Raw genomic sequence first — 22,616 nt, 5'->3', positions numbered from 1 at the left:
CACCTTTTTACTTGGATTACCTTTAGCACTCCAATTACAGCTGGTGGGTAGCTCAAACCAACCATATTTGAAGTCCGTCTGTACATTCTACCAAGAAAAGACAGATAAGGTAACACATAAATAGAATTAAACAAAACAAGCCGACCAAACAAACCCAATAAAGCAACATACCATTATAGGAGAGCTATTTAGCCCAGGAAACCCTAACTGCAATCTGGGGGGTGGATTTATTCCTCTTTGTTCCTAACTTGCTATTATACAGTTCCTAACTGACTTATATATTCTCTATGCCATTCTTTTTGTATAGCCTATCCTAAGACTCTACACTCTCTGGTATCTCATAGCTTGGTTACCTGACAGGACATCACAGAGAGTCTGCCACAATCAGGTGTTCATCAGAGGGAAAGGCTAAACTCAACTAAACAAGATGCTCCCCATTTGCTGCAGATGACTATACTGCTCTTTCAGTTCCTTTGGTCCTTGCTATTCCACATGTAAGCTAATTCCAAATATACTTCAGAAACCATTTGTTGTCTGCAATGAATCAGCTCCAGTTCAGTACAGCTGTTACTGTTGTCCGAGTTTGTTTAAGATTGGTATAAAATCTTTTGGGTGTTCACCATGTGTGTGTATGAAAGGGAGAAAAAGAGAGAAAGAATAAGGCAGTAATAAACATCTGCAACCATACTAAACAAAGTACTGAGCATTTACCAGCTTTTAAGCTTGTTTTCAGGCCACGCTGTTTTTAACAGGCATGGTGAATACAGGAACACCGTCATAGCTAAAATGCCTTCCCACAGGCCACCCTTTCTTGAACTTCAGAAATGTAGAACTAAAAGGAGATGATGAAAAGTTCTCTTCTCCCATCTGAAATGATCCTGTGTGAAGTTACTAAAACAACATAATTACATGCTCCTTCACCTTTCCACAAATATCCCAGCTTGTACTGCATGGACAATACTCCTGAACCGGGGTTTTTCCTCTGTCCTTTTGAGCATCATCCCCATTTGCCGCGTGAAGGTAGAAGCCAACCAGTCCCGGACCTCCGAGGGTACGGAGTCGGACTGGATGTCACTGAGTTCATCTTCTGTATCCAGTAAACGCCTAGAAAGAGGAGGAAAAAGATGGGTAAGCAGACTCCCTTGGAGAACACTGCAACATCATTAATGAAGAAGAAACTCATATATACTCTAATGAAAGCAGCTGTTAAAAGTCCTTGGTTCGCCAGTCCTAATGGAACACAAATTGTACAACAAGTCTTCAACAGATTGTTTATTCTCTTGTATAGTTAAATGTCAGACTGTGAAGCTCACTATTGGACCAACAAACAAGAAGTATCAGCCTTCTGAAGCACAACTACATCATCATCCACTGACTTCTCATCTTCAGCTTGTCAATATTCCTGACCTTTCTGCCTTTCAGAGCTCATTTACAGTCATGCATATCTTCCCAATTAGTATCATACAGTCCTCTCTCATTCTGATCATCTCAGGTGACTCTACAAGTTCATTTAGCATATAACAAAGGGGAACTCTTCTCCAATATCTTATCAGTCTACCTCTATCATGACCTTCTTTTTTTAATTTCAAAGATTTGACACAAGTGAAAAGATTTGGAACTAGATGACCTTAAGGTCCTTTCTAAACCAAACTGTTCTATGATTCTATGATTTAACACTGCTCAAAAGGAACAGAGAAGTAGAAATTTAGAAACTTTCTGGAAAAGTAGGACACAATTAGTATGAAAACATTTCTCCAAGTGAATATATATTAAATGTATGATTGTTTTTTATCTCCTCCCCTGCCACAGGAAAATTAAAGAAGCTTTTAGACCAAAGATTAAAGATCTGCTTTAAACAGAATACAATATTTTAATGATTAAAAACATCATGCTTGTGAGTAATAAATCTTGGCTAAACCAAATTTTCTAGCTAATGTATAAATTACAATTTTGTGTTGTTGGTAGATATAAGAAGAGTGCTGATGTCTGTACTTAACTCACCTAGTTTCATCAATGTATACTGACTCAAGAACAGTCGCAGCATATTCCAAGTTCTTCTTTAGGTCTACAACTGAAGCTTCCCCTCTCTCCAGCTGCTTTACCAAAGATCGCAACCTAGAGAAAAGAAAAACAAAAATCTGATTAATACAAAGAGAAACAGGTTTGAGAGTGTCAGTTCAAAACAGGATCTAGCATGATACCTAGCATACATGATTCTTTTTGTTCAGCCTAGAGAAAAGAAGGCTCAGGGGAGACCTTATAATTGTGTTGCAGTATTTAAAGTGGCTATAAAGCAGATGGAGACTCCCTTTCCACAAGGAGTCACATAGAAAAGACAGTGGGTAATAGGCACAGGTTATTCCAAGGGAGATTCCACTTGGACACAAAAGAAAAATCTTTTAAAATGAGAACAATTAGCCATTGGAATAATCTCCCCAGGGAAGTGGTAGATTCCCCAACATTGGACATGTTTAAAGTGCGGCTGGGCAGGGTGCTGGAGCATCTAGTCTAGGTCATGCTTCTGCCAAGAAAGGCTGGACCAGACGATCCTTGAGGTCTCTTCCAACCTGGCATTCTATGATTCTATGACTGCCAGGTGAAAACTTTTGGAAGTCCATGAGATTCTTTATGTGATATATAAGAAATAAATAAAAATCCCTTTCAAACATCAGTCACAATGATATGAGGCAAGCATGACATTGTACTTAGGGTCAAATAAGTCAGTGAGTTATGACTGTCCCCTACTCATACTGACATAAGTTAAAATAGAAATCACTTGGCATTTAACAGAGGAGCCAAGAGAAGGAAATTTTATTCCAACCATAAGAAAGGAAGTAACTTCTTAAGTAGTATCTGTTGGCAAATATCCATTTACGAAGATAGATGCACACATACATAAAATCGTAGTACAGTATATTTAGAAATACTGTTGCAGAAATACAATACAAGGTCAGGAAATGCTGTGCTTTTCCTTAGATCAAGCTGTCATCCTTAGGCTACCCCATCTACACTAAACAGAATTCACAGAAGGTTTTTATCAGATTATTATCACGGATGGGGGGCTCTGAAAACAAAGATGTCTCTTGTGTCACATGCAATTAATATATTCATGCAATTTTCTTTTGTTTCTTCCTCTCCTTCACTCAACTGTCTGTGGCAAATTAGAAAAACAAAAAAGGGAAGAAAGAGGAGATGAGAATGCAAAAGTAAGAAGTAAAATCTAAATATTTTAAACAATCCAAGAATATCCATGCTTACAATCAGAAGATGGACATTATCATTCCTTTAAAAGGACAATGGGATAAAGATTTGACATGTTAAAAGTTTTTTGTGCATATCTTTATCCTTGTTAAACAGAAGTTACATAAACATTAAAATATATATTTAGGAGTGGAGCAGAAACCACAAGTTGTTACTTTGTCCTCTTCAAGATGAAAAAAAGTAGACAAGTAGTCATGTCATATAAAATCTGTCTTCTACTTAGAGGACAACTCTTCCTCAGCTTATTCTATATTCCAGGGAGAAAAATACTTTTTAGAGGTTTGCTCTCGCTTTATTTACCATAGTGAGAGCCCAGCGTCCTAGAACAGACATATGCAAGTTCTTAGAATCAAGCATCTGCATTCCCTTGCTACTGCAATGCCCCTGTGGCATCAGTGCCTTCTAGAGAAATGAAGTCTCCATGGGGCTGTATTTCATGGCAGAGCTGAGGAGCAGCCAGTCTGCCCAGTGAACTGCACCAACAGTTCTTTCCAGCTGGGTAACCTTCCTCCTTCTTTCCCCATATAAACAGCGAGGCTGTGGAGAACAAAGATCATATGCAATATTCATTGGTCCTCTGGCCAGGTCATATAAACTCCACTTCTACTGACAGTGGTACTGCTGATACAGAGCTACATATTTAGCTTTACAAAGAAGCTTTAGCATGAAGTGGACCCTCCATCTCTTGCAGGATTAACTCATCCACTTGTCAGCAGCCAAAAACCCAAAGTATCGTTCAACTTCATGCCTAATGTGGGAATGGAGATAGGAAGGTCAGTGATGAACAACTGTAGTGAATGCAACTCTTCTCATCTTTGAAAGTCAGGTGGAAAGCATTCAACTGTGCCAGCACATTTCCCTGCAGTCCTGGAACCCAGCTTGGGTAATCCATGGAGCAACCTCAGCCCCACGGAAGAAGGAACGTGGGTTGGTACTCCCATACCTCTCTTCTGTGTAACTGCACCATCAGGTGTGAGCAGCAACATGTTGTGTTTGACAAGCAGAGTTAGGAAAGGTGCTCCCCCACCTTTCATCTTGGTTCCATCCTCAGGCAGCACAAGCAGAAGATGAATTCCCTAGAGCTAAACCATTGATCCCTCCTAACTATTCCCAGCTTTTCATACCAATGCAGGAGGGAAGGAAGAGACAAAACCAAAACAACTTTCATACCCAAACATTGGCTCATATGCCTCCGTCTTCCTTCATCTCATGTCTGGGGAGTTCATAGGTGTGACCCCTTAACTAGTTACCAGAAACATCATTTGTGCGTAAGCCACAGGAGTCAATACTGCAGGAGGAACATTATCGTTGGCTCTTCCTGACTCTTATTTCATTGATTTAAGTACCCGGCAGCTCTGTGCCACAAGTCATTCAAAATTCATGCTCAATAATAGCACAGTGAGTAATGGTTGCTTCATGGCACCAACATTCATCATCAGAGATTATGCAGAGTACTGCGTGCATCAATCATTTGGAAAAACAGAAGTGCAGTTGTTATAATAAAACCTTGTCACACGATCAGCCGCTCTCATGTGAAAAAAAATTACACTGTCTTTGTCTTACCATCCATTATCGACAACTATTTCTGATTCACTGAGTCACAGCAGCTGCTGCCTGTTACCTTAACCAAATAAGGGGGGTTGGAACTAGATGATCTTAAGGTCCTTTCCAACCCTAACTATTCTATGATTCTGATTCTAAGATAGTTTGTCTTTAATGCATTCCATGTACTCCTGGGTGTTTTTAAATAGTCTTAAATGCAATCACAAAGTTAAGGCCAGGCTGTCCCACTGAAGGGCATCCAGGCAGATTTATTAGCTGAAAAACTCTGTTTTGGGGTGGATTAAGTAATTCTGGAATTCAATCAAATTCACCAAACTGTTCTGACTGAAATAAAACCATTACCAGAAACTTTTAACTTGTTTTATTTTTAGGAGCTTGTGTTAAAGCCATGGAAGCACATGGCAAGATGCTGACTTCCTATCTTTACCCTATAAACTAGTCATTGCAGTGGAGTCTCATGTAGTGCTTCACAGGAAAATGCTGAGTCTGTCAAACTGCTAAAAGAAATATACTGATACTGATATAATTATCTATTTAAGGAACTCAGTTCATCATTTACTGTGCTTTGATTGGGAATGGTTTGTATGAAGAAAATGCTTTTTTCAACCAAATCATGTTTTGTTCTGTCCTGATTTAAAAAGTTCACTATAGACTGATCAAAACCTACATTTTCATTCCACTTTTTTATTTCTTTTTCTTCCAAATTCAGAACTAAAAATTCTGAGAGATCTACCAGACCTCATTCCACTGAAGCCCATGGAGCTGGTTGTAGAAGCATTCACTGCCTGTGTATAAGGAGATTCCAGGCCAGAAGGGAGCTGGAAGAGAGTTAACCTCTTCTGGGTGGTTAATCTAAGCTGGGAGAGTTAACCACTTCTAATATTAAGCTGCTTTAGGACCACGGCACATGCCATGAGAGAGCCAGGCTGTAGGTCAGCCAAAAGTTTCTCAGACTACAGTTATCAGTGCAGCAATTACAAAGAATGGGTTAGTCACACAATGTTAGCTCTAAATCTAGCTGTTTAATTATATTAAGACACAGCTAATGCTTTTCTTAATGAGATTTCCAAGGGAAGCTATTCCTCCAGTCTGCAAATTCTCTGTGAACATGTGCCAAATATAATGGAAAAGGTCTGAGAGCCTTTGTTCAGCTCAGTTATTTCATGTTTTAGCCCTCAGAATAATCCCCTAACTACCCAAAGGAAATCCCAGTCCTGAGCAATGCTATGCATTTTAGCTTTCACTGACCCAACAGGGAGCTCAAGTAGGTGTAACATCTTGGAAAGGGGCCCATTCCAAAGTACAGCCTCCCACACTGCCCTTCCAAGGAAAAGATCTGCATTCACTGGGAGTATCTGCAATTTATCCCACTGAATTCAGCAGAGCAATGCATCTGTGTAAAGCAGGAGGCTTAGGTCCTCAGTGAAGGTGAGAGGTTATCCAAAGCTTTTCCACAGCAACACTCCTGCTTTTTTAAATGTTTCCCTAAAGTACTTGCTATCATAAGATCCAGGAAGATAGAAAGCAAATGACTAGAAACTGGGCCACTGTCCTCAGTCCATGAGAGATACACAGCTCAAAGACCCAAAGCCACTCTAGATCCAAACTGAGTAACAGGGAAAAGTGAGGCTGTTTTCTTGAAATGTACAATTTCTGAGTAACTGCTCCGAGCACTGTCCTCTCTGTTATAAATAAAACAATATCTGTGTACAAATATTTATCTCCATAGCCAGAGGGCTTGCTTTTACGCTGTTGATATCACTGCAGAGATTAACACCACCGCAGTCTGGATACCAGTCAGCTTCTATTACCATGCAAAGCACACATCTGAATACTTGAGGCAAGTTCCTTCAACCAGTGTGAAGTGGGCAAAGCTGCATGGCTGGTCTCTGTGCTTCTTTTCAAAGCTTTATGACTGTGATTCACCACACGTTTACAACCACACAACTCAATCTTTGGCTTTAAACTGACCGAGGGGAGACTGAGATGAGCTCTTAAGCAGAAGCTCTTCCTCGTGAAGGTGCTGATGTGCTGGCACAGAGAAGCTGTGGCTGCCCCATCCCTGGCAGTGCTCAAGGCCAGGTTGGACACAGGGGCTTGGAGCATCCTGCTCTAGTGGAAGGTGTCCCTGCCCGTGGCAGGGGTTGGAACTGGATGAGCTTTAAGGTCCCTTCCAACCCAAACCGTCTGGGATTCTAATTGGTCCATCTGAGGAAAAAAGCCACTTTGAAAGCTCATTAAAAATATCATTACAAGTGATCCAGGATGGAATATTTATCCCTGTTTTACTCTTGATATTAACACCTCAGCAGTTGCATATTGACTGCTGAACCTGATTAGTATGTTGTTTCAACCACAATAACCTACTACCTGCCAGGTGAGGTGTGTAGAAAGCAGAGAGATTTTTATTACCGCTGGGAAAAGAGGGCAAGCTGTTGAACACAGCACTGCTAGAGCTGGTCAAGGACTCTCTTGAGACAATGTTCTTTCATCAGTTGTCACTGATTCTTTGAGCTCAAAAGCCATTCACAAGCTTCCGCTATGTCTGATACAAGTTTCACTGCCCACAAAGCCAAAGCCCTTATCAGAGAGGGGAATTCTGGGATGAAGTGACTGCTGCCTGGTCCCTTCTAACACATACTGAAATTGGACATTCCAGAGCCCAGGTGATAGACTGAGGGAATCATCTTTGGTAAGTCAGGCCTTAAAGAACAGCTCAGTGAGAGAAAGGACTTGTATCCTAGATCAAAAAATCCTCATGAACAGATTATTATTATTATATTATTACTATTATTGTGAGTTATTACATATTATTATTGTGAGTTCAAAAGTTTGCTATAGATATAAGTTGGAAGACATTACTCAGAGCTTTCTCCTGCCTGAGGAGGAGGAGCAGGAGGCAGACGTGGTCCACACCACACCAAAAAAAGGTTTTTGATTCATCTTTCTGCAAATCATGAACATGTTCTGAAAGAACTTTAAGAGATCTGCGCAGCATTAGAACATCTCCCACCACTGCTAGTAGTGACACAGCTAGCTGAGTGGCTTCCAGTAACCCCAGAAAAGATGTGACATTCGTATTTCATTTCACATACGTAGTTCATACACATAAATAGAGAAAACCTTCTCGTAACACTAAATCATTCCACAGCTACAGCTATACATGAGAATGTCCTTTCTCAACTCTTTTATGAGAGTTTCACTGATGTACCAGGCTGTATCAATGTAAGAACATATGGTAAAAGAAAGTGCTGTACAGAGAACCAAAGGTTATCAATGCCTGACAAAAACAGGTGTATGCGGCAACAAACCATCAGGAGTCGTATCCTGACTGCTGGTTTCCTGTCCCAAAGGAGAATCTGTTCACATTATTCTTCAATTTTCCAAAGCTTTGGAATCAACTTTTCCTTAGGCAGACCATATCCCATTGCAGTCAGTGTAATTCTGACACTGTAGTCCATGAGCAAACATTTTGCAGTTCCCTATAAATATAAAGGATCCTGTAATACAGTCGGTAAGAAAACAGGCTTGCTCCCATTGCCTCTTCCTGTTCTTGTGAAGTAACTTTGTGCTGTTCAGTACTTCAGTTTCAAATGTCACTAGCTTTCAATGGGGATAATTGTAAAAGCTGTTGTAGTTGCATATTGGATAAGAATGCAAGCTGCTACATCCACATAAGAAACCATTCCTAATAACCTTGCCTTCATTAATGCTTAGATACACAAAATTGTCCCCAAATACTGTCAAGCAATAATTTCAGTAGGGGACACTATTCATAGTCCTGTTCATCATAGAGGTTCATAAGCAAAAACAGGCACACAATGAGATTCATCCCAGTTACAATAAGGTCCTTCATGAGTTTTCTGCAGACAAAAAGAACATCATTACTATTAGACACCAGTGAGGAACACCTTCAGCTTCAGCAAATCTGTCATTGTGGCCCTGTGGGCATGAGTAAGAGGTACCTTCTGCTATCACTGTGTATATGTGGCTTTTGTTAGGTTACACTTATGTAGAGAAAACGCAAGAGAATGTTTTCAAAGACAGCTCATTTGTGATAACATTCTTGAACATTCCAGACAGCTGAAATAGCTTAAAAAGAATCAAAATAAATAAATCAAATCAACCAGAAACAACAATCAGAAATAGACATGACTGCATAAATGCCAGCTTCAGTTTACACACAAAGTACTTCCAAGAGATGTTCTTACTGGCTGGAAAGACAAACTGAGCTGAAAGACAACCTCCTGCCTTCTGATCTAGGGTATATTGCCCTTCTCTGGAAAACCACCATCATTACTGCTAGTAATCCAGGAGCTCACTGTGTCTTTTCCTAACAGTCAGCAGGTATGATTTCATTCCACGGTCTGCCACGTCTTAGTCTGAGGCTCTGTATATATAGCATGTGTGAACCACTGAGGAAAAGACAACCTAGAAAGCCAGCTCCAGTAATCCTAAAGTATTACTGGAGGATTAAATTTGAGTAATCCTCAAAACACAACTGAAAACAGAGTCACTGGCAGCCTGTGACCCCATGGATATGTATTAGTCTGGATAGTTATCTTCTGTCACTGCTTCTGTGTAGAAAAATGCCAGTGACAACATCCAGAGGAAGAAAAAACATGTGTTTGCAAGGAGCAATCACTGAAACACAAAGCATTCCTACACTGTCATTTGTCATCAGAAGAAATTACAAGCAATTTCCGAAGTAATTATTTTGCCTTCCTCATGTTTCCTGAAATATCCTTTTTCCTTTGACTAATAATAAAAAATATATAGAACTGAAGTAGTCAAATAATTTTTGTATTATTTAGAAGCATGAAAATGCAACAATGGTAAGTTCAGTGGCCTTGGTAGGATGATGAACAGCTGTTTCAACTCACCTTAAGTCAAATAAGCTTTTGACTTCATTAGCCAACTACAACTGAAATCATGTTTAGTTCATATTTTCACTTCACAGTCATTAATTCCTTCATGCCTATTACAGGAACAAAGTCCTGTTCCCAAAACAGAAGTAACCTCTGGCTTACTGGAGGGTTTTCAATCAAATAACAGCTTATACATCTCCTCAGCACCAAGTCCTTTGAATTACCCTTGTTTCCATCTCCTGCTGCTGGAAACCTCTACAGGGTGTGCTCTCCTCTCACATGCAAACACCTTTCCCATTCTCAGATGCTGAGCTTTGGGAACTGAGTCAGAAAATATAAGCAGTAAAAAGCCGTAATGTGGGTAAAAATCTGATGTCAGAGTCTTTGGGGATGAGGTCATTAAAAGCCTTGATCACGGGTCTTTCCTTATTCAAGTCAACCACCTCACCTAGCATCAACCTTTTACAGAAATCAGGCACACAGATGCTTATGGAAGTCAGAGGAGCCAAGATGAACCACCATCAAAATCTGCTTGTCATGTATTTCCTCAGGAAAGGGTGCACTGGCTTTTTGATGCACCTTCATGGCCCTACTAGTGACATAAATGAGCTCAAAGATGAGCTCAGGCAGTCACTGTGGTTTCAGACAGGTAAGACGATGTGAGATGACTCCACTGAATAGACTGAGAGCTGAACAAGAGTAAATTTCAGATATGGGAGAGAAAGAAAGGCTGCTGTGTTCTGTCTTCACAACTAGCCATCTTCTAACTGGTGTTTCCCAAAGTAAGCTTTCCTTTTGGCAGACTACATCTTTTTGGGATGTTAGTGTGAATTAGCTTTTTTGGGAAACCGTAGGATTCACTGAATTTGTTGAAAATGAGATCCAAAGATAGCAAATGAGGTCTTCTGGAATTAAGGCTTTCCAAACCACTGGTGCCTTTTATAAAACATGACCTCAGTTACAACATGTCAGGCAAAAATCTAATGATTTTTAATTCGCATCTTTAAAAATAGATACCTGAAAATGAACCATCTACGTTTGCATTTGAGGCAACTAGCGCATACTATCTGTTTAGTCTTGATGCACTCAGTGACGCATTTCCCTTTGTTTTATACAGATGGAATCATTTTCTTTGAAACCACAATTATCACATTTCTGGGTCCTTGAACAAGGTCATTCTTCCAAATGATGCTAGCAGATTGCTTTGTGCAGATCTGAATGTCAGAGCTCCACGCTTACTCTTTACTTAATGCTCACTGCAGAGATCAGGGGGAAGTTCAACACAGAATTCCAAAATACTTCATTGTAACACTAGTTCTCCCCCATCTGTTACCATTAAAATATCCATGGGCAGAAAGTCTGCAATTATCTCATTCCTTCCAGTTCCTAAAATCAATTATGTTCCAGAGCAGCTTTTAGAAACCCACAGGGCAGTTAGGAATGCAGAGTCTTCATGCAGTGTGAAGTTCAAGCAGGAATATATCCCTGCCTGGTCTTCAGAAATGCCCAGTACGCAAAGGCAGGAGAAGTGGCTCACAGGCTGCTTGCTTTCAGACCACTTCCAGCCACCTGCACTTCCCAAAACCAGATGAAGACTATATCTCACAACCCATCAGTTATGGCAAAAGACAGGCACAGATCAAAGGCAAATTCCCATATGACCTTAATGCTCTTTGCTGAGTTTGGGTTTGACAAACTTCTGCTTACTCTAATGGACCTCTAAGCTTCTCTAGATCCCTAAGGCAGCTGCATGCTTTTTAAGTCATCATTGCTGACCCTACTAGAGACAGGCCAGCTAACATAAACCAAAGATTTTGTGCTATACATAATCTGGATTTATAAAGCATATTCTCATGAAGGATACATTTGACAAAGCTGCTAACTTTAATTTGTGCTGTCATCAGAGGTAACTCATTGATAAAACATTCTGGATTTGTTTTATTCGGAACAGGTATAAATGGCAAATACTCAGATTTCTGGTTAAAAACTTCAACCACTTCCTTTATATTTAAAGGCTTATACCCTTCAGTGTTTGGTTTTGGATATCCACGCACCGAGGCTTTTAAACATGTTTAAGATGTGGATCCTGGCTTTTCTGCCTCTGATTTCCATTTGAGACAACACACTTGCCAGGAATATTACAGAACTAATTGATTGATATTATTTACACAGCTGATTCACTGGTCTATAAAGCAGAAAAATTAGTGAATTCAGTACCAAAATCTTCCTTCTCACCATATTAAAGCTCTGATCTTCACTTTTTGTAGCCTGAAGAAATCAATCTAAGAGTTCAGGAGTTCACCACACTCCTCTGGTAATACTAGCACATGCATTTGTTAGCTCACGTTTTTAATACACCTTTTCTCAATACACAATTTACCCTTTCAACAAATGCCATTAAAACAAGCTGTTGCTATCCTAAAACCCACAGAGCTTGCATTAAACTTCAAAATCACTTCCTTCTTGGTGACTGCAAGGTGGCCGGTCTATACTCCTACAAAACAAGCCCATTCTTGCTACCCTTAATTATATTCCTTTTGAGGGAAGCATTCCCAAAGAAAGGGGTAAACATTCCCTTGTCTTTTGCTAAGGCTGGGAAATCAAGGCCATTGCCAACTTCCAGCTGCACACGATGGAGTTCTTGAGCTAGATATTGGTCATGCCAGGAATTTTTAACAACCTGGCCACTATCAGGAGAACCAGACTTTGCAGAGAGATGGTAAGAAGAAACAGGCCACAAACTGTGACAAAAAACCAGTTCAGATAGGGTCCCAGTCAGGCCTTTTGGAATGCAAATGACTCAGAGTATTCTCCACACAGTAGTCTTTACTGACACCCTGGTAGTTTGGGCTTTGCACTGCAGAGCGCTTCTTTGTCTAATTACCAGCCTAACAGACCATAGAATTCCAGACTGGTTTGGGTTGGAGGGGACCTTAAAGGTCATCCAGTTCCAACCCCCGCCACAGGCAGGGACACCTTCCACTAGAGCAGGTTGCTCCAAGCCCCTGTGTCCAACCTGGCCTTGAACACTGCCAGGGATGGGGCAGCCACAGCTTCTCTGGGCACCCTGTGCCAGCGCCTCGGCACCCTCACAGGGAAGAACTTCTGTCTAAGAGCTCATCTCAGTCTCCTCTCTGTCAGGTTAAAGCCATTCCCCTTGGCCTGTCCCTACAGGCCCACTTCAGATTTTTTTGCAGATAAATGTTTTCATACTTTTCTTGGTAAGTTTTCCTCCTCACGTATTGCTAAACAGGCACAATAACTATGGATTAGCTTGAAGCCTTGGCATCAATCCTATCTTCTTTCTGCCTTTCCCTCCCTTTTCTTCCTGTTTTCCTTCCTTACACTCAGATTCAGCTCCACCATGACTAGTTGGAATTTCACTAGCAGCATCTCACTGATTAGGTTTGCTTGACCTTCCTGAGCCCTATTTCTGTATCATGTCAATAAGATTGCACAACAACATCAATAACGAAAATGTGACAAACACATACTGAAGCTGTCCAAAGCTGTTTTATTTGTCCATCCACCTCCTTCCTTAGCTGATACAGCATTTAGATGGTACAGGAAGTGCTCTAGCCACTTCATCATCCTTGTGGCCTCCTCTGGGACTTGATCCAACAGTTATGTTGGTGACACCAGAACAATAAAGCAAAAAAACCATGATTGGTTTTAGCCTAAATGGTATTTTTTAAACACAGCTGCTTAAGAAAATGAGGCTGATTCAAACTGTCTGTAGAGACCAAGGAAACAATTTCAGATGGTGTCAGAGTTTTCTTGAACATGAAGTTTGTACACATTGCCTGACAATAAATGGCCAGAGCACATGACTGAAATTACAGCAACATAACTTCTCCACTATTATTAGACAAAAAAGAGTCTAGAGAGAGCCTTGACTCCAACACAGAAGAAACCAGGCTTCATGACTGCCACACTTTTGATGTCAAAAGGCTCAGTGAGAACATAATAGTCAGCCTCTCCATCCCTCTGAGCAACTGAGTAAAACCAGACTACTCAGCTGAACATGTATGATAGCTTCAGCCATTTGAAAAAGAGGAGGGAAAATAGGTAACATTCCCCCATATTTGATAATTCATTTTGAAAAGCTGCCTCTAAAATTGCTATTGACAAGCAGAAAAGCTGGGAAAACTCATAAAATGCCAACAAAAGTTCTGCTGTCAGGAAAATCACCTGCAAAATTCACATTCCCGGATGAAAACTGAAATGGGAGGAAAAGTACAATTTTTGGCATTGTGTTGTTTTGACTTAGAATTTACACAGGTCTAGTCATAACCAATGCTCTGAAAGTCCACAAAAATACTCAATTTCATGTGGTATTCCTCAACTGCAACCAACACCAAATGAACAATACAACCTCCTGTGCATTCCTTCCTATGCAAACATTGCTTTTGTATGAATTTCCATTCGCAATGTTTTCCTCTCTTTGACACTTTCTCTAAAACTGCATAAGAAGAGAAGCAGAGGAAGTCAAATGCTCAAGCAGAAAAAGATCTATCCCCATAATCAATTACACTGAGTAACTGCTGAGAAGGAAAAAAACACCAAAGCAACAAACTTGAGCAAATTTAAACAAACTTGTAAGGTTTCTCTACTTTAAACTCAAAACCAGCTCAGGTTTTAGGAGATAAATAGCCAAGAAAAAGGTTTTTGTAAATATTTAGCCTTACACTGTTGTCAGCATCAGGGGTATGGGAAAAGGGAAAACGTTACAGAAGAGGCTTCTCTCAAATGCTGCTGGGAAGGAAGAGGTTAAAACCATACTTGTGCTCTTCCCAGAACAATTGGAAAAGGGGCAGTAAAACTAAGTATGAAAGCCCAGAATGAATGGATGAAATGACAAGCCAGACACAAATCCCAATTTCTTTACTTACAAAAGCACTTTGAAAAGCATTTTCTTCCCTAACTCTAGCATCCCTTGGATGAGCTCTTTAATAGCTGGTTCTTTCACACAAAGAAGTCCAGCTAAAGTATTTTACTTTAATTTTCCAAAGGCCCTTATGGGACTGATGAATCTGTGTAGAGTATACACTGACATTGGTATGTAACCACTTGTGATACTTGTAACATAGCCTGCTTGGAATTCAGGCTCACAGTCAGTGTTGTCGCATTGGTTTATGGATTACAGTCGGGATAACTTTTTTCCCTGAACCTTTATGTTTCAAGGCTGAAAATTTGGGTTCTACTCAGCAAAACCAGGACTTTGGCTTCCAAAAAACACAGGGGTGCAACCCTTGTCTTTATTTCACCATGTTAAGTTAGTGTGACTTGATCATCTTTAGTTAATAACTTTTTTTCCTGAAAGGAGTACAACGATGCTGTAAAACACAAAACAGGGGCTCCTGTGTAGGTACTAGATTAGAAATTAGGAACCAGTTCTTCCCTGTGAGGGTGCTGAGGCGCTGGCACAGGGTGCCCAGAGAAGCTGTGGCTGCCCCATCCCTGGCAGTGTTCAAGGCCAGGTTGGATGGGGCTTGGGGCAACTGCTCTAGTGGAAGGTGTCCCTGCCCATGGCAAGGGTTGGAGCCATTCCCCCTTGTCCTGTCACTACATGCCCTTGTAAAAAGCCCCTCTCCAGTTCCTTGCAGCCCCATTAGGTATGGAGAGAAATGTGAAAACCAGAGTGTGTGCACCATCCCGTGGGAGCTTCATGGTGCTGTCACTGTTTCAGTATCCCAGCACACTCCACCAGTACACTGAAAAACCTCAGTACAGTTCCAAACACGTCTCTCAAATGCTAAGTATTCTTGTGCCTAAGGAGAGAACTACAACATAGCCTGGGGACTGGCTGTGTGACTCAGGTCAGCAGTGCTTCAACACAGCTGGACTTGCATCTAGAGGCCAAAAACCTCCTAACACTAGCCTACAAAGAGGACAAAGACAAAGATGGGCATGAGCAGCTACCTGGACTCATCACTGACAATACCAACCATGGCCATGAAGTATTTTTGCTGGTTTGGTATTCGGAGTCACAGTCTTCCACCTCTGGGCAATTGGCAAGGTGGAAGCTTCACTGCTCCAAGTTCCACATCCAAACATATGCACACCAGACACTTGGGAACAGCAGGACAGAGGTCAAAAAGGAAAGTGAAAACTACCACTGAAAGACTGGCCATGAGGAGAGAAACAAAAAGGGACACTGAGATAAGACCCTTTTGTAACATCTGTGGAACTTTTGGGTGATGTTTTCTCCAGCTTTTCTAGGGTTTGCAGGATGGTTGTTTTCCCCTTCTCATTTCCATGAAATAAACTGACATCATGGTGAAAGTTTGCACTGATGAATGCTTGCTGGATGAACTTTGTAGTGCTGCTCTGTCTTACGAATGTAAAAGCTGAAGGGATAACAACAATACGTAACGTGATTGATTTTACAATTATTGTGGCAATAAAAAGAGTTGATGTACTTTCCCATCATCTTTACAAAGGAAGTGTAATAATCTCTCAAACTCTCTTTCTTCAGTAATCACTGCATGTACAATGAGAAGCTGAAATGTCACCATACACTCAAATCTAGACATAGGGAACTTTGCAGTTTGGAAATTTCCAGGTCATAGTATTTATCCATTGTTCATGTTCATGGATCAATCTATATACACTGCAAAGTGCCTGGATATTAATTAGCTAGCTTAAAGAGATACACAGTGTAGGCCGATATCCTAGCAAGAACAGGCTAGGCAACATTTCCATCTACCAACATGCTGGGTTTATTTTTCCTGGGTTAAAGAGTCTGAGTAAGGAAAGGTGCTATGTGCCACAATCAATCTAAGAGGAAAATGTTCCATTTCAAGCCTGAGAACTTTTTATCCAGGCCAAGAAAGAATTCCCTGTAGCTGTCAAGTAGATATCATTTACCACCAACCCAATTTTTTCAAAGGTGCAAAGTTATCTATAGTACAGAGGGGGTGGAAAGCCACATAGTTGGGAAAGAGCACTTGAGGAAGCCCTTTCCAATGGAAAAGCCAGTGGGAGACACAGCAGAGTGTTCCAATTATGAGACACATCAGATATAAGTACAACTAATTTAGCAGCAATTCACAGTGTACTACTCCAGTGAATATTCAGTAGTTGGACTGCAATGTTGATTAACTTCATCTAGAATCTTACTGCCACATACAGTGAACGTGTGTAATGTAAATAGCCAGAGTTAATTAACACAAATCATCTGGCCTACACCTTCTTCCTCCCCTTGCTCTCTGTAATACTACCTCAACTTAGCTGGCTACCACTGGGCAACCCTGACTTACTTTTTACACCTACTGTGCCATGTTAAAATGCCTCCACAGACCATTATAGTGTGCTCATTAGCACTGGAGTACTTCTAATAAAGGCAGGACCCAGGTGTTCTCCAAACTCTGAAGGTCACTAGATACTGTCACTTAGAATTATTTAGGGGGCACAGAATCATTTAGGATGGACAAGACCTTTAAGGTTATTGTTTCTATTAGCTTCAGTGGAAGGCTGCAGGTAATATTAAGTCTTTAATGAATATTAAGAATAAGCATACTCCGTTTTGCTTTTCATGAATGAGACTACCTCATTTCTGCTGTTTACATGGGCTTCCATCTTCCACCCCAAAACCATGGGGTTTTATTTAGAATAGAATAGAATGGTTCAGTTGGAAGGCACCTACAAATGTTGAAAGAGCTTAGTTGTTTAGCTTAAATAAGTAAGTTTTAACTAGAATAAGACACTTAGAGTTACAGTATTGTGTGGTTTAGTATGCTGCTTGCTTAGCTTTACAGACAGAAAGAATCCAACAGGGTGTTAGAATATCCCAGACCAAAAATCACTTCTGAACTAAAAAGGCACATGAAAAGTAGGTGCATAAATCATAAAGATATAATTGCCCAGGGATTTCTTTGTTTGGGGTCCATCTCTGAAGGCACCCAGCTCAAGCTGCCCCTTTTGCTGTACCACTCAACCCACAGGAGCTGCTCATTGTGAAGAGACTCTGACCCCAGCAGTTAAAGTCTCGGGTGGTGTGTGTATGAGCCCTTGAATGCTTGGGCAGCAGCTTTTCCTTTAACACAACAATCATCTAGTCCAACTGCCTGTCCACTTCAGGGCAATCATTTCCCGTCTTTAGACTGCAAAGTGTCATCTGTGAAGGAAAGAAATTACAAAGAGGCACCCCACAGCTTTGATCAGCCATTTTCCAGAAGCTAACAGTACAGAGGCAGATTTCAACTACTATTTTCACAGGACAAAAATTCTTCCTGAAACATGGTAATACATAGCATCATTTGTCTCTGCTATCGGAGTCTAAATGTAAGCAATGGTACTCTTAAAACACATAGACTGAAAACTGTTTCTTCTTTTTCTGGAGGGAAGAGCTGAGAAAAATCTAACCAATCCTTTGAGAATAACTATCTTTTTTACAGTGCTGTGATGAATGAAATTCAGCTGTGTAAGTAAACATCAATCCTTCTTGCTCAAGACCTATCTGAATTGAATGGGCTCTGACTACACTGTCTATCAAGAGAACAGGCACACACTGAGCTATACTTGCTGTGCTCAGGGGCATAGAGTTTGACTCAAAAATCAATTACAGTACAAATGCCTTTGTGTTGCCTCATTCCCTCTCCTTTCCTGTAACCCTAATTATACTAGTTCTATACTAACCCTAATAATACTAGTTCCTCCAGATAAATAAAGGTTGGACAGAAGACAGGTTTTCATGTTGATTCTCCAAATCAAGATGACCTTTAGTACACACTATTTAGGGGAAGTTGCAGTACTTTGTAGGATCAGGCACCCCAAGAGAATTCACGTATGAATTCAAGTTTTTATTAACTCAACACTAATCCCTTTGACCCCCTGTTTCCAAACCTGGAAGCCCAATCTTCTCTCAGCGACTAGACAGTGGTGTGAGGCTTAAGATCAGTTCCCTGCCAGGCAGGTGACTTGGATGGAATGCCACAGTCAAGATTTCTCTGTTCCCTTTTTCCCTTTCCTTCCCACTTCTAAGCCAGTCAAACATGCCACTTCATCTGTGGTGGATGACTTCACTCCCCAGAAGAGCCGGCTCACACATAGGTCCTCAAATTCCTGCTTTTAAGTATCTCTGAAACTAGACAGGATATTTTGACTGGCAACTTTGGATTACAGGTTAAAAACTGATGTGCAGAACTACCTCTTGGTTGACACAGCTGCAAAAGTACAACTTTGTCAAGCTGTGTTGCAAAAGGTTAATGTTTTCCTAAAGAGGTGGCTAAAATGCATATGTTCCTGTATGAAGCTGGGACTTGGCATTCAGAAATCCTTCTTTCAACACAAACCACTAGGATTTCCTCTTGCTTTCTTTCCATGTGGCCTCACAAATCTGACGTTTCTTTAGGTTGGAGACCTTCCAACCTTGCCACATTAGTTAGCCTGGGAAGTGGAGGTCAAGGCACTCTCCTGGCGACTTGATGTTAAAACCCTTTCCCTCAAGACAAGGAGGAGGAAAGTCTTGGTGTTGCCTATGCCAGTGCTCTACAAAGGCCATAATGCAAATGGGAAGCAAAAATATTCAGGTTCTTTTTTGTCTGGTTAAGGTTTTCTTTTATTTGGTTTAGTTTTTTTTTTGTGGGGGTTCAAATAGAGTGCTGAGTTCATGGGGTATTATAAGAACTTACCCTCTAAAACAGGGTAATGATACCCCATGAACTTACCTCTATGCACTGGTCTCCATCTAGGAGCTGGACTTCTGGCAGGTAGGCACTGTGCTGCCCAACTTGCTGGTTCTTACAGCCTTAATGAATACCCTGCATCATGAAATTTGCTGGCTATGCCATGAGAAAACAGAAAAGCAGCTTCAGCTCTAGGAGCTTGAAACTAATTTGTTAGGATGATTTCTAATAGACATTCTGTAAAAGTGCCTTGAGATTAATTTTGCAGAGCAGAAGGAGCTATTATAACTCCCTAAAAATAACTCATCCATGTCTAAAAATACCACACGATTGTAGTCCAATAATTCAAGCCCCTTTAGGGTTGGTAATTAAAAGAAGCACTAATAAAATTGCCATCTATTCTTGTCAGTCAGTGAAAAAAAGTCACATTTTTAACTGTACAGGACCATGATGAACCGGTTTTAGTGCTTTAGTTCCTTTTTCCATGAAGGATAAAGCTTATTCTTCCTGTACTTGGTGACTGGTACTTCAGAGAAGAAAAACATAATAAAGAGTCTTCCAAGCAATGCTTATGCAAAAAATTATAAATGTGGGCCAATGTGTATTCACTGCTTCAGTGTGAAATATTGTTCCTTTGTTTTAATCTTCTATTTTAAATTCCCATACATTAACTCATGTATATAGAGTTGTTATTTTACTCTTTTTTTACATCCATGAAACGTAAGAGCTTGTGCTGCACACTGTTGAGCTAGAACTGCATGAAATAATGAATGACTTTGACTGACAAGAGTTGACCAAGATTTTCATTCTTTGAGGACTTCTAAGCACTCCAGTTATAATATTTAGCAATGTAAATAATCTTGACATTAAACATCTCTGCAGCCTGACAAACCACTTTTATATGGCTCAAAAGCACAAGAGGACTGAAAAACACAGCCTCCTGCCCCATTTCATTCTTTATAATGTACAATTTAATAAAATTATTTTAAGGAAATGTATGGTTTTTAAAAGAAATGTTATATTTTGTTGGCAGCAAATCTTAAAGAACAGGGTGAATATTATTTATTTATATAGGTTTGGAAAAAAAATATTTATCTCTTTCTGACAGCTACTATTTATTTTTTTTTTTTTTATATATTAAATTGAGAACTGAGTCTCCTTATTCTTCAGAACAAAATGAAGTGGTAAGAAAGGCGAGCACACTAAAACACCTTCCCTTAGGGGGAACATTACTGGGACTGAAGAACAGTCAGTTCAATTGGAAGCCATTGTTCAGGTAATACTGAATTAAACAGAATAAAGAAGACCAAAGGCTATATTTATTCACAGTTGAAAGTATTAATGTTTCTCTGTATATAAATTTCTGAAGGCATATTAGCACAATAACTCTTTCTCAGTAAGTATGACAGCAGCTAGTGATATCTTCTTCAAATCTGACCTACTTTCAGCACAGCAGCCCCACATGATACAACCCACCTGCTTTGCTTCTGCAAACCCCCATATAAAATATATTGGCTGTACACAAATAACAGCAAAGAAAAGATATAGAGCCACATCTTTGAACTGCTGTAAAGTGTCTCATAAGCCCTTCAGAACAACCTCTAAAGTGCAGAGGTGAACAAAACAGGCCAATTTGAAGGAATTAAATTCTCACTCACACAGCTTCTGGTAACTTTACTATCTTTTGCCATTTGATTCAAAAATCTTGCAGCGGGGTGACTGCATTTCAGATGCTTGCTATGAGAATTAGTGCCTCAGAGGTAACTGCCTGTAGGTACGTACCACATGGCATCACTCCCACCCTGCAACATTTATCCACATGAGCAATCTGAACCTTATGTTTGATTTACATGTCTTACATTTTCCAGCACAGCTATCCCAGCTACTCATAAGAGGGATCACAGAATCCCGACTGGTTTGGGTTGGAAGGGACCTTAAAGCTCATCTTAATTCCAACACCTTCCACTAGAGCAGGTTGCTCCAAGCCCCTGTGTCTAACCTGGCCTTGAACACTGCCAGGGATGGGGCAGCCACAGCTTGTCTGGGGAGCCTGTGCCAGTGCCTCGGCACCCTCACAGCAAAAAAATGGGATGCCAAGGGATGCAGCTTCACATCTTTAAATAAGATCTCCACAGACCTCCCCTCCTGGTTTCTGAAGGAGGATTAATGTGGTGATTCACCCCTACAGTCACACTCACTTTGCCACTGCTGCGGCTGTCTGCACTCCTTCCTTTGCTCATTCCCCAAGCACAGCTGACAATCCCATTGGGATTCACTCCAGTGACTTCAAGCTGCAGTATTTTACCTTGGGGCATATGTTCCACTGATTACAACCAAACCTGCATGTCTTTCATTCAAATTGTTATGTTAGGTTTTTAAAGTGTTCTATAAACTGTATGAGAGTTGGATCACTCCCACTAAAGGTCAGTGGTTTAAAAACAACATTAAGGCTAATTCTTTTCCTCCAGACATAAATGATATTCTGGAGATAAGTGTTCATATTTTCTTCTTAAACAACTCGGGATACTTTTGCCACCTTTCACCAAAGTTATGACTTCAGTAGGTTTTCTTCTCTTTCAAACATGTTAATGTCAATATAAATCAATGTAAATGAATCAGGCAAGTCCATTATGTTTCAAATCAATGACAGTAGACAAACTCACAGAATACACCATAATGTTCTGGATCCATAAACAAGCCTAAAAAATCTAATGTGCACAATAAGTCTGATTTAAATTGCGTTTAAGTATGAGATTCTTTTGCTCTCATCTTGACTCTATACTGTATGAAAAATCTAAAGTAAAACAACAGACCCCTCTTATTCTTGCCAACTATCTGAAATTGGGAGGAATCTGAGAGAAGATGTAGCAAAGTTTGTACTTGACCCTCTCAAACATGCAACGGAAGGATCCACTTCTTTCCTAGTGACTCCACACAAGAACAAGGAGGAACAAGACTCTGGTTACTTTTCATGGACAAGCAGTAGCCTAATAGCCAACAGCATGGTGTGAATGCAATTCATTAAGCTAAAACAATTAACATTACAGAAACACAGTTTATAGATCCATCAGATAACAGAGACCATTTTCACATGGGTCACATTAGATAGCAAACAATTGTACCTCAAACCTGAAGTGTTGTAAACTATCACTGTCTCAAATTCAGTCCCAGGAGTTAACAACCCCTAGTAACTTCTATTTTATCCACATTTCATGCAACTTCTTTAGTCTCTGAGATAGTAATTAGTGATGCACCCAATAGCTCATGCTCCTTCTTACTATAATCTCTGAGAAAA

General features: G+C 40.3%; 1 protein-coding gene across 2 annotated transcripts in view; it reads right to left on the bottom strand.

Moving 5' to 3' along the window:
* The window catches only part of PDE1C (phosphodiesterase 1C), a 73,053-nt gene extending 70,936 nt beyond the window's left edge, over positions 1 to 2,117 (bottom strand). Inside the window, exons 1-3 of one of the 2 annotated variants that reach the window (XM_034065732.1) lie at positions 2,002 to 2,117; positions 922 to 1,104; positions 21 to 87 (exon numbers count right to left, since the gene is read on the bottom strand). In XM_034065732.1, the coding sequence (XP_033921623.1) occupies positions 21 to 87; positions 922 to 1,007 (153 nt within the window). In that variant the 5' untranslated portion in view covers positions 1,008 to 1,104; positions 2,002 to 2,117. The remainder of the gene's footprint in view (positions 1 to 20; positions 88 to 921; positions 1,105 to 2,001) is intronic. The other variant, XM_034065729.1, reaches the window with a different exon arrangement.
* Between the last annotated feature and the right edge of the window lie 20,499 nt (positions 2,118 to 22,616).

The sequence above is a fragment of the Melopsittacus undulatus genome, chromosome 1 (genome assembly GCF_012275295.1).
Source record: "Melopsittacus undulatus isolate bMelUnd1 chromosome 1, bMelUnd1.mat.Z, whole genome shotgun sequence".
Classification (NCBI taxonomy): domain Eukaryota; kingdom Metazoa; phylum Chordata; class Aves; order Psittaciformes; family Psittaculidae; genus Melopsittacus; species Melopsittacus undulatus.
The sequence above is the reverse complement of the archived record's forward strand: the minus strand, read 5'-3'. Positions and strand labels throughout refer to the sequence as shown.